Here is a 15340-nt window from a genome sequence, read left to right on the forward strand (position 1 = left end):
GCTGCTTCTCAGCTTTTTCTTGGTTTCAGGACTTAATGAAGCTCAGGTTCTTGACATCTCATCGCAGAAAGAATTCAGTGAGAGACAAAGTGATAGGTAAGAAGTGGATTTATTTAGAGAAAACACACTCCACAGAGTGTGGGCCATCTCAGAAAGTGAGAAAGGCCTAGAAATAAAGTATTTTAAAATTAACATATGTACATTGCTTTTTAAACATAATGCTACTGCACCTTAACAGACCAGTCTGATAAGCATAAACATAATTTTAATATACACTGGGAAGCCAAAAAAAAAATTACGACTCGCTTTATTGGGATATTTGCTTTATTGCAGCAGTCTGGAACTTCCAGTTATCTCCGAGGTATGCCTGTATAGCCAATCATAATCACATGATGAAAGCAACTGTAAAACGCATCCTCACTTCAGAGATGTTAAAATGTGAAAAAAAAAAGTGCATCTTAGAATGGATGTAATATAGTAGTTGTAATGTTTTTCCCTTAATGCCTATGGATTTAAAATGGACCTACAGGTCTTATACCATTTACAGAACCCTTAACTAAGAATTCGGCATAAATGAAACCTGATGGGACTACAGATGCTATACTAGGTACTGTACTTCATTTTCACAAAGGATTTGCTCCTGAAAAAAAGCATGTAAACATAGTAGGAACGAGGCAATTAATTTAAAGAGAAATCAACCCCTCCTGCAAAGAGAAAAGTCCATTTTAAAATGGGAATGAACACCAACCTACATAAAATATAACTTAAATGCACTCTTCTGACATAGCACCATCATCAGGAGGGAGACAATTTCCCAGTCTGGGCAAGTCAGTGATAACGAAGTTATACCAAGAAGATCCCCCATCCAAGTCAAGAAGCCCCTTATTTCTCCATTCATGTAGAAATGATTTTTGTTTGGCAGAACAATTCTTCAAAAACATAAATAATTTCAGTCCTTGGCAAGTAATAGAGTTCAATAAATACTGCTCACTCGTGTGAAATAAGGGACTTAAATATGCCGTGCATATGTATGAGCGTGCGCACGCAAAAGGGCAAGAAACGAGCTGGCTCTTATCTTTGAGAAATTTCCAGGTGAGGCACACTAACATTCCTACATGCAGAAAAAAGGCAACTTAATCAAAATACAACCAGAATATAATTATTAAGAGGTAAAATCCACAGACATGCTGGAGTTGAAATATACTACAGTTCATGGTACTTCTGAAATAATTTTAAACAAAATAGTCTGTAGTATCTCACAACTGATTTTAAAAGGGTAGTGAATAAAATCAACTTAGCTTTAGCTTCTACCCAACTGGTTCTGTGATTAATAATACAGACCACGGGCTTCCCTGGTGGCGCAGTGGTTGGGAGTCCGCCTGCCGATGCAGGGGACAAGGGTTCGGGCCCCGGTCCAGGAGGATCCCACGTGCCACGGAGCGGCTTGGCCCGTGCACCATGGCCGCTGAGCCTGGGCGTCCGGAGCCTGTGCTCCGCAACGGGAGAGGCCACAGCAGTGAGAGGCCCGCACACCGTAAAAAAATAAATAAATAAATAATACAGACCACATTCAAAGTAGTACTAAAGTAAGTCAACTCCAGAAGCCATTAAAATCCTAAAGCATCATGGGGTTATTTGGAATACAGGGTCGGTAAGACAGCGCTTACATTCAGAGGAAAAACCTGCTCTTGAGACATAATACAGTGTGTGATGGTTAAGAGCATGGACTCTGGAATCAGGCTATTGGGGTGAAAATCCTGGCTTCCCTTTGGGCAAGTTACTCTGTGACTCACTTTCCTTATCTGTAAACTGGGGATAATAATAGTACCTGCCTTATAGGGTTGTGGTGAGGGTTAAATGGATTATTACATCTAGAAGAGCTTAGAAGGCAGCCTGGCATGAGGTAAGCATTACTAAGTGTGACTTATTAGGGAATACAAGAGTTTGCAAATAAAATAAGGTACTGAAAGAAAAATGGGGGAGACAGGAAAGTGTGGGCTGAACTTGGAATAGTCAGTCTCAAGATTACACACCAGAGTGAAGGCATTGTGAAAAATGCTGCTTCTCTTATTTCTGGCTAAAAACCTGACACTCAAGCTATATAACAGAGTTCTATCATACTATCAATCTCAAGACAATGTCAGGGTAGAAGTCTAAAAAGACTTTAAACTTTAAAAGTGTTCTCACTTAAAACACCAGAATCTTTCATTATCAGACTGAGGATCAAAATTCATTTTGTCTGGCTCTGCTTCCTATGTGCCACCCCAGATAGAATATAGCGATGGAAGCACTAGCAGTACAACCATCAGTGATGTGATTAATACTTGAACTATAACCTGAAATGGTGTAATTTGTCCAGGAAGAGCAACCAGTTAATTTTAAAAACAGACAATCTAACCTCAAACCATCTTTAAAAGCCTCTCTGCAGTTTTAAGGTAACTCCACTGATTATTATCTTTTCTTTTTCAGGTAACCCAAGGAAAAACCTCACATTGCCCTTTTCTGTTCTTAAATGACTGGTAATTTGAGGGAAATCTCTTAATATTGAGCTTTTGTAAATCCTTCAATCTTGGCAAATTATGATCTTTTTACTTAGGGTCCCTTTAGCTTAAATAGCTCCATCAAGAGTTCTGGAACATAAATCATGATTCACCACCCTGGGGAAGGCAGGGGGAGGGCATCAATAATTTCAAAGAAATGAAGGAACTGGTACTGAAGAAGCAAACTGGCCCCCCTTCTGAGACAGAAACAGGTCAGCTTCCTTAATTTTCATAAGCAAATGTCAACTTTGCCATCAACACGTTTGTAACCAGGAGCAAAGAGCTCTCACTTAATTGAAACCACAGAACATTTGCAAGGGCCCCTGCCGGAAAGCTCACTTTTCAATGGACTGATAACCAACTCTTGCTAAAGCACAGATAAAACAACTGAAATCTGAGAGTCCCAAGCTAATAACCTTCCTTTCCTCCAGGCTTCTAAACACTGACCCTATATCAAGTTAAATCACAGTTAAGTCATGCAGCTGGACATTAGCTTCGCTGAGGAATGCCTTTGCTGAGTTAGGATTTAATAACAGTCTCCATTTCTATTCATGTCATTTTAAGAAAAACTACATAAAATACATTTCTGTACGAAACCACATCTACAGCATGACTGTTGTCCTGGGTACACATTCATAATATACAGGTAAATTTTAAAAGCAGACAACAGAATACTTGTGATATGGATTAATAAGGGAACAAAAGTACACATACAAAACAAAATAAAGTACAACTCTACACCAAAGTGTTTACTATGGTTATTTTTGGATAGAGGATCAGAAGGGATTTACTTTTCTTCATGTTTTCTACAACAAATAGAGTTAGGGAAAAAAAAAAAATTTTAATCCAGGAGAAAGCTTTAAACTAAAAAGCATCCAAAGAAATAAAAATATTTAACAGATAATTTTACTTGTGTAATAAAAATATTTTTTTACTCTAATCAATGGAAAAACTAAAAGAAAACTGGAGTAAGATTGAGTACTTTCTTTCACATTTTCTAAACTTTAATAGTTACAGTAAGTTTTATAAATAAGAACGGGAGATTTTCTGTGAGTCCCCCCAAATCACTATTACATATGTGGTCTGATAGTTACAGTGGTAAGTTTGAAAAGACTCATATGATCAAATCACCTCAGAATTTGGAGTCAAGGAAGGAAGGGAGAATATAGTTTTCCCCTGCAGAACTGATAGATAACAGAAATTAAATGTATACATTTATATTCTTCCCTATTACAGAAAGGATTTAAGACAACTTAACCAAAATGCACACAGGATGAAAAGAATAAGCAAGAAAATTAAGAAAGAAAAACAAAAGTAGGAAAGTTGGAGCAAGGCATGAAGGTGGTGCCTGTAGCAGGGAGGGCAAAATCAGGGTAGTAAGCCTTCCGGCAGACAACCAAGAGAAGTCACAAGACTGTGTCTCACTGTTCAGGGTTAAGTGACATAATGATTCCAGATACTAAGACCTCAGGGAAGTTTCTCCCCTGCATCTATGGTAGAGAAACGGAGCAAATGTACTGAGTACCCTTACAGGAGGCACCATGTGATGGAGCAGCAATCTTAGCTCATCCTCCCAAAAAAGTACATGGAGGACAGTTCTATACTGCCAGTCAGAGCGCCACGGGCCTGGGAGAACTGAGGTCTTCCCAGACAGTCTACCCAATGAGGACTCAAGGCCTATCCTGGAACTGAAGGAATGCCCCCGGCAGGATATACAAGCCTTATTCAGCCCAGGAGCACTGCACTTAGCAGCAGGTTCCCCCTTCCGTGTATGTGGTTTCCGGATATGTGGCTTCCTCTTTTAAAATTTTTAACTGTCTCACTGGATATGACCTTATGATATGAGCAATCTCAAATTCTTTTTAGAAGTAGGTGGGGAAATATATAACGGGGATCATAAATGTTGGGGAAAATTTTTAAAGGAAAAATCAAATTAGACTCCTTACCATTAATCCTGAAAACTAGACTTAAGGTAAAAGCAAGCATTAAAGAGCCTTCCTGGCCCCTTCCCCCAGTAAAGATGTTGGAGGGTGGATTACAGCTTCCCACCTCAACAACGGCCTGGGCACTAGCCCAGGAGGCAGTTCCAAGGTATTAACAGCTCAGTGCAACCTGCCCTTTGAGCCTAGGTTCACAGCAAACAATAGAAATACTCATCAACAAACAGACCACAAATACGCTCTCTTTGAAACACAAGAATTAAAATTTGGAGTGTTAATGGCAGAAGGCAAATTCTGATCTTGTGGTCCATTTCCAAAGCTTCAAGTCTTAGAGAGCCACTTTGCATACATTGACAGTTTATATTTTGCTGCTGTACACTTAGAAGCGTAAATACACAACTAATTCTTAGTCATGCATAAACAAAATGTTTTCAAATATAATTCTAAGAAAAAAAAATCAGTGTTGTTTAATGTAAACAATAAAACCACCCTGAACCACAGCCAACTCCTGTGCAAGCCAGTCTTCTTCCTCTGTTGAGGTGTTCCCTGGCATCAAGACCGCTTCCCAATCACCAACACCCAAAAGGAGTCACGGCGTGCAGGGCAGTGGGTTGAGGGCATCAGACTCTCAACCTATGACAACTTCACAAGGTGTGAGAGGCACCAATACCCACGTTTTACAGATGAAAAGACTGAGGCTCAGAGCCAGGTAAGTAATTTGCCCGAGATCACAAAGCTAAAAGATGTGGAAACCATGACACAAGTGGGGTCTGATTCCAACACCTCCACTGGCCAGCCTACTGGCTTGTTCATCCCCACACCTGTCTGCCCACATTTGTCCTGCAGTCCCACCTCTACTGCTAAGGCTGAGAGAACAGTCATCAGAGATAATGAGAGAAGGCTTACACCCACTTCAGCCACCTCCTCCCACTGTCTGCCTGGCTGAGACCTGCCTGTCAAGGACACCTTTAGAGTTTGGTCTGGTTTCGAAGGCCAGAAGACTTCATTCAAACGTTACTTTCTGAAACCCTCATTCCATGTTTGGGTCCCTCTGCCACTCTAAATCCTGCCCAATTATTTTCTGGTATTAGGTTGGAAACACACAGAACAAAGTTTAACAGAAAATCAGCACCTAGGTTCAATTTACAAGACAATCATTTTAATGGCATTAGTATCTACATTTTCAATAATTCTCAGGTTTTGCACGCCCAGAGTTCACATCAAATCAGAGCAGTCTACACCTTATTTTTAATCTTTCACATTAAAATGTACTCAAGTACAGAAAAAATATAGCAGCCCTGAACGCTTCAGGAAATGACACTGAATTAAGGTGAGACGAACAGTTTCACTACTTTTACACTGTAACTTAGTTTCAGTAACACCTTCCTCCAATTCTATCCAGAACCAGAAGCCAAAAAGACACTGACAATAAAAGACGAAGGCACTGGGGCTTCCCTGGTGGCGCAGTGGTTGAGAGTCCGCCTGCCGATGCAGGGAACATGGCTTCCTGCCCCAGTCTGAGAAGATCCCACATGCCGCGCAGCGGCTGGGCCCGTGAGCCATGGCCGCTGAGCCTGCGCGTCTGGAGCCTGTGCGCCGCAACGGGAGAGGCCACAACAGTGAGAGGCCCGCGTACCGCAAAAAAAAAAAAAAAAAAAGATGAAGGCACTGAATACTTACATGAATATACAAAAATCCTCACATTAAAAACGCTGTCACCTGATTCTCCCAAGTATCGCCTGGAAGGGTGAAGTTACAGTAACTGAGGAAATACAGTTACAATACCCAAATACATGTGTTAACCCTACATTTTGGGGCAGGATTAACTGTCATTTACTGAAACAAGAATGACCCTGACTTGAAACCCTAGGGAACCCAGGGCCAACATGCCATCTGTGCTCAGCAGTCTTGCAGGTACTTACAATTTAACACACTCAAAACTTCACTCACATTTCCTCCCAAGAGCTGTCACCTCCTTTTTCTTTTTTAACTGTAGTTATGTAGCTTTATTACAAAGTGTTCACTGTAGAAAAACTCAAAAATACAAGAACGTGCCAACATGAAAAATCATTCAGCATCGTGGTATGTATATTCTTTTACATTTTCTTTTCTATGTCACATAAACACAAACATTTATTTAGTTAGATTTTTAAAATGGTCTCATATGGGCATACAATTTTAAAACCTACTCTCACTAAGATATATTATGAACCTCTCCTCATTCCAATAAACACATTTCAGCCACATCTTTTTTTTTTTCTCTCTTTTTTTTTATATTGGAGTATAGCTGCTTTACAGTGTTGTGGTCACATCATTTTTTAAGGTTAGAGAAGTAGATCACAGCATGGACAAATTAGTGAAATCAATTATGATCCATAGCTCCTAATACAAGACACCAAAGATACTTGCAATTTCCACTTCATAACATACATCTTTAAATTCCTTTGGAAAAATTTCTAATGGAATTACTAGCTCTCAGATCCCAGCCCTTTCTCATCATCCCTTCACTACTTCCTGCTATTCCACATTTCCAGGAACCTGTTGTCATCTCTGCCTCAAAAACTCCTGCTCATCTTTCAAGACTATGCAAGGGAAGAGGGGTAAGAATGTGAGTGAGACTCACCTCGATCCCCTTCTCAAGTCAATGCAGGCCTCTTTCTTCTGTACCCACACAGTAATTAGTCCAGGCACCCTGTGAGCCCTATCACTCAATAGTATTGCTTGTTTCCTTCCCTAGATGATGAACTCTGCAGGAATGGAATTATTAATCCATTTTCAAAAACTGCAGCTTAATTAATGGATGGGGAAAAGTGAAATTGCCAATGCAATAAAAACACAATCATGTATACTCTTCTACTGACAACTACAACTATCCTTGGAATATTCTGTTTGAGAGCATCAAGATCTGGAACCATGACACAATACTAAAGTCATTTTCAGGACCACAATCTTCACCAGTTTTCTTATACAGGTAATTTATAACGTGAAATGGGTTGTGCCCCAAAAGTTCCCTTACAGGTTGATTATTTGGATTATAGAAGCCTTTCAGTAATTTTTTTGCCAAACTGAATTCTACCTGAGAAAGCAAGCCTTGCTCTAAACTGTTTCAAGATAAAAATGGTTTACTGAGTTCAAGAAAGAAGGAACTCTGAGATCTGCTCATTAAGGTTGGTAAAAGGAACAGTCTGCCTTCATTTAAAGCATTAGGAAGAGGCCATTAACTGATAAAACAACATTTTGCAATAAGATTCCTATATCTAAAGCTAGTGTTTCTCAAACTTTCTTACCACAATTCCCTATAGACTGATGCTAATCTTTAATAGTGCCCTTTATCACTCCTGGGGCAAAGAAGGGGAACCACCACCTCTTTCTTCTGAGAAAGAACAAAACAGTTCCCCGCCTTCAGCGCAAGGGAAGCAAGAATCAAGATAAATAAAAGGTGTTGAATTAGCTTAGTGTTCTGGGCACAAAAATGGACTAAAGAGCTAAATATGAATGCTTTCTCTTTTTTATCAAACCATTAATTAAAAAAAAAAAATCTAGCACCAAAACTCTCCCAGCAAGAACAGGTAAGTATAGCCAAGAAATGTTTGAAACAGAAAAGTAACAAAGTAGAACTTGTGTACTGGATATTAAAATATTATTCAACCTCCAATAACTTCAACAGGTAGTACTGGCACAAGAAAAGACAGAAAGATCAATGAAACAAAAGAGCAGGTCCAAAAACATACCCAGGAATTTTGAGTATGATGAAGATGGCATTTCAAATTGGTAGGGAAATGGGAGCTTATTCAACACATGGTGCTGAGACAATGTATCATTTGGGGTAAAAATGAGGTTGAGGTGATTTGTACCCCTTCTAGAATCAGAAACATGTTACTTTAAAAAAAAAAAACCTCTCCAGGGCAATAACCCTAAACCCTAAAACCAGAAAGGAAAAGACTGGACTACATGGACATCTAACTTCTGTATATCAAATGATGTAACTAAGAAAAAAGAAAAAATATGGAAAAAATACAAATTGCAGCTAATAACAAAGGAACCCAGCCAGGGATTCTGATGAACTGTCATTAACCAGCATAATAACTTTGGAGGAACCACTGTACCATTTTAAAGTGAAATTACCTAGAACACAAATACTTTGTGGATGAGTTAAAAAATTTAAAAAATCTTATATGTTGATTTGTAGAACACCACCCTACCCAGAACCCTAAGGGAATTTTAGTTTAAGACAATCTCAGAGCTCCCACACTGCAATCACTTCAGATATAAATCTTTTCTCAATTCTTTTTAAAATTCATTACATTTATAAAGCTAAGGATACATCCACCTGTTCCTGTGCAAAACCAGATCTCTGCTGACTTACCTCCTTCCCCCTAAATCTATTCCTCCTCTAGTTTTTCCCACCTCAATAAATGACACCACCACCCACCCTTTCTTTCAAGGCAAAATCCTAGAAGTCATCCATGATTCCTCTCTGCCTCACTCCTCACAAGCATTCTGTCAACACATCTTCAACTCTGGCTCCAGCATATATCCTGGAACCATCCTCTTCTCTCCATCCCCATTAATATCACTCCAGTCCCAACCATGCTCATCTCCACCTGGACCATCTCCTAACATCTCCTTACTCCCCTACAATCTATTCTCCACACAACAGCAAGAATTAACTTTTCAGAATATTACGCAAGCCCTCCCTTTCCCATCTAAACCCTCCAAAGCGTTTCTAATTCACTTAGAGTAAAATTCTATAAGACCAGACACTATCAGCCTCATCCTCTTTCTTTTATTGACCTTCTTCAAGTTCCTTTGCAAACTGGTTCCTGCCTTGTAATTTACCAACTCTTCCCTCTGCCTAGCACGCTCATCAATGACATTCCCACAAAGGCTCCTCATTATCAGATCTTGGCCCAAACACCACACTCTCGGAGGCCTTCCCCAACAACCTAACAGAGAGAGACACCACCCCACCCTGTCCCTACCCTGCTCTACTTTCTTCACAGCACCCATCACTAGCTGAAACCCTCTTTTTGGTGTCAGCCCCTCCCACTAGAACAGAAGCTCCATGAGAACAAGCATCTTCACTCTTGTGTTCCCCAACACTCAGAATCCAGACCCAAGGGACTATGCATGTATTTGCTGAACAAAGGGACAAACCCTAAGTGTATGGGAACATTCTGATGAACCAGGATCACTCCTGTCAACTTAACAGCTATGGTATCTGCTCAGTGCCTATGAGGGAATTACCCTTGCCCTGTCTCTGATGGGCTACACTTTGAGTTTTGTTTTGCCTGCTTGTTAAAATCTGTTTCTTGCCTGCTTTCAGCTGTCACTGCACTGCTAACATCTCTTGGTGATCCCTCTCCCCCACTGTAAGCATATGGCAGGTCTGAAAAGTAAAAGTCAGTAATGATGGGCTCTTCCATCATTAAAGTGCACCAACTTTAGTGCAGACAAGTGTATCTCCTTGAATTTTTCGAAGGCTTTAGCTCCTTTCTGGGTCTCAGACAGTTTCTAGTCCCTAGATCTGAATTCTGACATTTTCAATATCCTAGCATAAAAGTACATTATAGTATCATCTTACTAAAAACACTGCCATCCCCTTCAACCCACAAGCCAAACAATAATTTTATTTTAATAAACAAAAACAAAAAACACTGAGGTTTTTTCCTAAGCTAAAGAGTGAATCTGCCTTTCAAGGGAGATGTAAAACTCAGTGCCAAACTAGAGTTCTACCTTGTGCTAGAAGATTTAATCCAACTTGTATACTGCATGAAACTTCCAATTTAAGAGCTGAATGTGGACTTTTTGGCCCAGGCTGCAAAGCACAGCAAAGCCATAAGCATAAGTTACATCCTATAACCTCCATCCCAATTCTGGCCTTCCCCCAAAGTTCCTTAAGTCTAAAATCGTCTTGTGCCATCTCCTGCAGCCAGTCTAAACACAGAGTTGACAGGCTGAGAAGCAGAGGACCTTAACCAGCAAAGCAGGTCCACCCCCAGGCTCCAACTAATATGACTCCTTAAGATCAGAGAGATACAAGAAAAGGTATGCAGGAAAGCTGACAGAATTACTAAATAGTATACACCATTTCCTGGTAAGGGTTTTATCAAAAAGGCAGAGTTGCCACAAAGAAGGGTCAGAGGGCAAATTGTGTTTCTACTTTTCCCTAACTGCCTTAAAGAAAATAAACAATGAGATAAAATCCTACATCCAAAAAAGATGAGGCAGGAGATTTGGAAAGGAAGCCAAGAGTAGAGCCTCAAGCATGGGCTTTGGGAAAAGATCATCTCCAAGTGTTAAATAGTAGGTCCAGTTTGCCATACATTTTCTGAGTATTGCTGGTGTACCAGGACCCCTACTAGTCTGTATATATTGATTTGGTATCTATGAAAATGTACTTGTTTGGGGGGCAGGGAATCACACCGTTTACTATTTGAACAAACTACTTTGGTAACTGTCCCAAAGTTGTGATTTCAAAGGACTTGTCACCAAACTGGAGTCATGTAGATTTACTTTCAAAATCATGCTGTAAACAGCTCATCCTCATTTTCTGATGCAGACATTTCTTTTTTCAAAAAGCACATGTACACCTGAAACACTGTAAAACAACTATAATTCAACGCAAAAAAAACCAACAAAAAGCACAATTCGTATAAAATTCCAGCTAATTCATGATAGATCTGGGAGAAAACCTTGATCTGCGGGTTCCCAAATCACGATCTTGGTCAAATTTATGCTACCTTTTCTAACCTTTTCAGGCACTCAGGACCCTTGCTGGCAGAACCCGGGCTCTGGACTTAAACAAGATCCCAATGGAAACACACAGGAATGAGGAATCAATGCACTGAAAGGGCAGACATTCTCTACTGCTCTTTCATCTTCCTTTTCAGTCCTTTACTTCCCCCCATAAAGGAAGGGAGATCCATATATGTTCTTCCCCTCACAACATTTAATGCCTGAAAATTCAGACCAGAACTAGAGTTAAAAGCTGAAGTTATAAAGATACTGGTTATAAATTAAGAACCAACAGCAACCAGCTTGGTCTTGCTCAGCAATGACTGCTCTAAGAGTCCATTCCCAGATGACCTCTCGCGCATTGGTTTGCTCTGTGGCTGGATGAATCCCAAATCTTATCTGTAGAGTAAGCATTTCTGTACTTCACACATATAAGGTTTCCATTATATCCCTTTATTGAATCTACATCCCTCTTCTACCTCAAATTCATTTCAATACAAATCTGCCATTCCAAAATCATCTCTCTTTCTCGCTTCTAAAGATTACTTTGGCTAATCCCTTTGTTAATCCTGAACATGATTCCAGCCACTTTTCTAACTCATATGGCCAACCAGGGCCCAGACACCGAATAACACACACATCACTCAATTGGGTTAGTTAACACCAAATCTACCATGGGCCAGGAACTGCTTTTCCCAAAGGTTCTCTTTCCAATTATTCAACAGACTGGCGGGGCTGAGTATGCAGTGGGTACCCGCTTCCATTTACCGAAATGATTCCAACAGTGAAACCTACAAGTGTAAGGACTCTAGATTAACTTACATGGGCTCTAGTTCTACAAAGGTAAAGGTGAAGATTTCAGAGACTCAAATAGTAATCCCCACTGCCATCACTATCACAAGTACTGTTCTAAGTTTTCCCAACAACCTTACGAGGGAAATGTTCATTAGGGCTCATTTAACAAAGGCGAGGACTCGGACGAGAAAAGATGAAGTCCCTTACGTCAGGGTGAGGACCACACCCAGAGGGGCCACCCTGGTCCATCTGACCCCAAAGTCCTTCCTTCTGAACGTTGCGCTCACCATCCCGCCTCTGACCTCTGCTGCCAATGTCCGACATCGCCCGCGGGGCATCCCGATCCCACGGGCCACGGGTAGACCCGCTGGGCAGTCCGCTTGGATGCTGGATGCAGGAGGCGGTGCCCGGAGACCAGGGTCTCACCTGTAGGCAGCCACCGCGCGGGTCTGCAGGTATTTCTGGGCGGTCATGACTCCCACGAAGAGAAAGTTGCTGTCGTGCGGGCCGCCATCCTGGGCCCTGCCGTGCGGCCAGAGCTGCTCCCCGCGCGCATCCCCGCGCGCCCCTCCGGCATGGGAAGCCGCGGCCGCCTGCCCAGGCCGGCAGCCCTCGGGACTGGCGCGGAGCCGTGGGCCCGCTCGCTTCAACTCGGAGGCGCGGGGCAGGACGAGCCGCGAGGCCAGCACGAAACCCAGCACGAGCCCGAGCAGCACGCTGAGCCAGGCGCGCCGGCCGCGCACTGCCATGCCAGCGCCGCTCCGCCCGCCGGGCCGCCGCCGCCGCCGCCGCCGCCGCCGCCGCAGGCTCCGCGCGCCCTCAGCCCGCCGCCCCCGCCCGCGGAGGCCAGCCCGCCCTAGCGCCTCGAGGCCCGGCCCGGGCAGCGCCGAGGCCGCCGCGGGCCCGCCGTGCCCATCGCAGCCCTCGAGCCGCCCGCAGGCCCCGCGCCGGCGCTTTGTTCCGCACGCCCACCCCCACAGCCGCGGCCTGTGCCTTTAAGAAGGGACCATGCCCGGCGCGCGCCGGCGGCGGCTCGGGCGCAAGGCGGCGGCGGCTCCTCCCGCTCGCGCTCGGGGGCAAGTGGCCAGCGCGACGGCGACGGCAGTGGCAGCCGAGTCCGGGCCCCCGTCCCGCCCAGCCCGCGTCCCCCAGCTGGCTCGACTCCGCTGGCGCTGCGCCCGCCCCGGTCCTCTTCGTGGCCGGCGCCTCCGCAGCACATCCTCCGGCTTAGCTCGCCATTGCAATAGGAGTGCCTCACGTCACGCACGGCGCGTTATGAAGCGGCCCCGGCGGCGGCGGAGCCTGGCCCCTCTCGGGATCCGTCCGCGTCGCCCGATTGGCGCAAAAGTGAATGGGGGGCGGTTCACGTGGCCAAAGTTTGACCAAAAAAAAAAAAATCAGCCCTTCGGGCGGGCGCGGAGCCCGCCCCGCCCCGCCCCGCCCGGCCGCGCCCGCGCGGTCTGCGGCCAGGCCGCCTGGGCTGAGGGGGCGTGGGGCCGGGTTCGGCGCCGGCGGGGGCTTGGATCGCGGCGCCCGGCAGCCCGTTAGCCTCTCGGCGACCACAAAGCCGCCGGCCAGCGCTCGGACTCCCAGCAGCGGCGCCCAGCACCGGCCCGAGGGTATCCCCTCGGAGGGGCCGTGCCTGCCGGCCGTCCAGTTCTGCAAGATGCATTGGTAGCGTGAATCTGAGGAGGGATTTTTAAGAAGGGACTCCTTGGTCCGCCAACTCTCCACGAACCACTCGTTCCTCCTGCATAGACTGTCTTCAGATAAACCCCCACTCCCCATGCCCAGCCCCTCAGCCAGGCGGACCTCACCGGCTACCTTGCCTGCGTCTGCCCATTTCACACTGTATCTTTGTTCGCGCCGCTGTGTGGGTAGGAGCGAGCACGTATAGAATAAACAGTTCAGGAGCCGTTTGAGACGTGCACGCTTGGAGAATGAACCGTGAATTCAGTTACCTTGTTCCCTGCCACTAGTTTCTAAGCTAAAAAAAAGCTATACTTAATGTCCAAGCTCCTAACACTACCCGCATTTAATAGATGTTGAAGAAATGGTAGGTAATGTATTTACAGTCTATGTGGACAGTCAGTATCTCTAATCTGAATCTTTGTCAATATTTTAACATAGTCCGTCCATAAAAGTGCCATGGATTTCTAAAGACAGGTTTTGAGAACCGGATTCTCTATGATGGATTTTAAATTTTACACATATCCTCTTATTTTTTAAAATACATTTGTTTATTTTTGGCTGCGTTGGGTCTTCTTTGCTGCCGGGCGGGCTTTCTCTAGTTGCGGCGAGTGGGGGCTACTCTTCGATTGTGATGTGTGGGCGCTACTCTTCTTTGTGGTGTGCGGGCTTCTCAGTGCGATGGCTTCTCTTGTGGAGCACGGGCTCTAGGCTCTTGGGCTTCAGTAGTGTGGCCTGCCGGCTCAGTAGTTGTGGCTCGCGGGCTGTACAGCACAGGTTCAGGAGTTGTGGTGCATGGGCTTAGTTGCTCCCTGGCATGTGGGATCTTCCCAGGGCTTGAATCTGTGTCCCCGGCACTGGCAGGCGGATTCTTAACCACGGCGCCACCAGGGAAGCGCCGCATTTTGTTTAAAAAACAAAAACAAACAAAACGCAGCTAAGGTAACAAAAGCTGATGAAGTGCCCATACAACAAATGTTTATGTAAATATTAGTGTTATTGCTTTGTCGTCAGTGTATTGGGGTTTTTTAAAGAAACTCCCAGAGAGCAAAGTATTTTCCTGGGCCTGACAGCTTCCCTTCATTTAATCAAATGAACCCGTGAATTAGGGACAGAAAATAAGCATGCTTGGGGTAAACTTTGGATCTGTCTTCATTGCTAAGATGACCAAAAGATTGAAATATTACACAATTTAAAGTGCCACCTTGTGGGAGAGATATCATCTCTGCAATTGAATGGTGGTCACTCTTGTTTATTCTTTGGATATCAGCACTTTCTTTGGCTCTTGTGATTTATGTCAGAAATAGTTCATTACCCACGTTCCCACAGGCTCCCTCCCTAGGAGGTGATCCACATCTAAAAATAAAATACACATTATTCAGTGAACACAGGATTCCAACAGTGGTCTTGAGAAAAATACAGTACATGTAAACATGAATTAAAGACTTGAAAATCACCCGAAGGGGTTTCCAGTAAGACCATAAGCCACAAATGCCGAATAGTCACCAGATCCCCCAAATTCAGCAGCAGCCCCATAATTCAAAGTGATTTCTATACAGCACAAATCTAGCAAGATACAGATGTTCAATCTCATGACATAATGATTTCAATATTTGCTAACCTGCTTTAAACTTCTCT

The 15340-nt window shown here is 43.9% G+C and overlaps 1 protein-coding gene across 1 annotated transcript in view; it reads right to left on the bottom strand.

Moving 5' to 3' along the window:
- Nucleotides 1-12772, bottom strand: part of CHSY1 (chondroitin sulfate synthase 1) — a 74823-nt gene extending 62051 nt beyond the window's left edge. Inside the window, exon 1 of the mRNA XM_079910783.1 lies at nt 12440-12772. Within this exon, the coding sequence (XP_079766909.1) occupies nt 12440-12762 (323 nt within the window). The 5' untranslated portion in view covers nt 12763-12772. The remainder of the gene's footprint in view (nt 1-12439) is intronic.
- Nucleotides 12773-15340: the final 2568 nt, after the last annotated feature.

This window comes from Stenella coeruleoalba (assembly GCF_951394435.1).
Source record: "Stenella coeruleoalba genome assembly, chromosome: 2".
Lineage (NCBI taxonomy): Eukaryota > Metazoa > Chordata > Mammalia > Artiodactyla > Delphinidae > Stenella > Stenella coeruleoalba.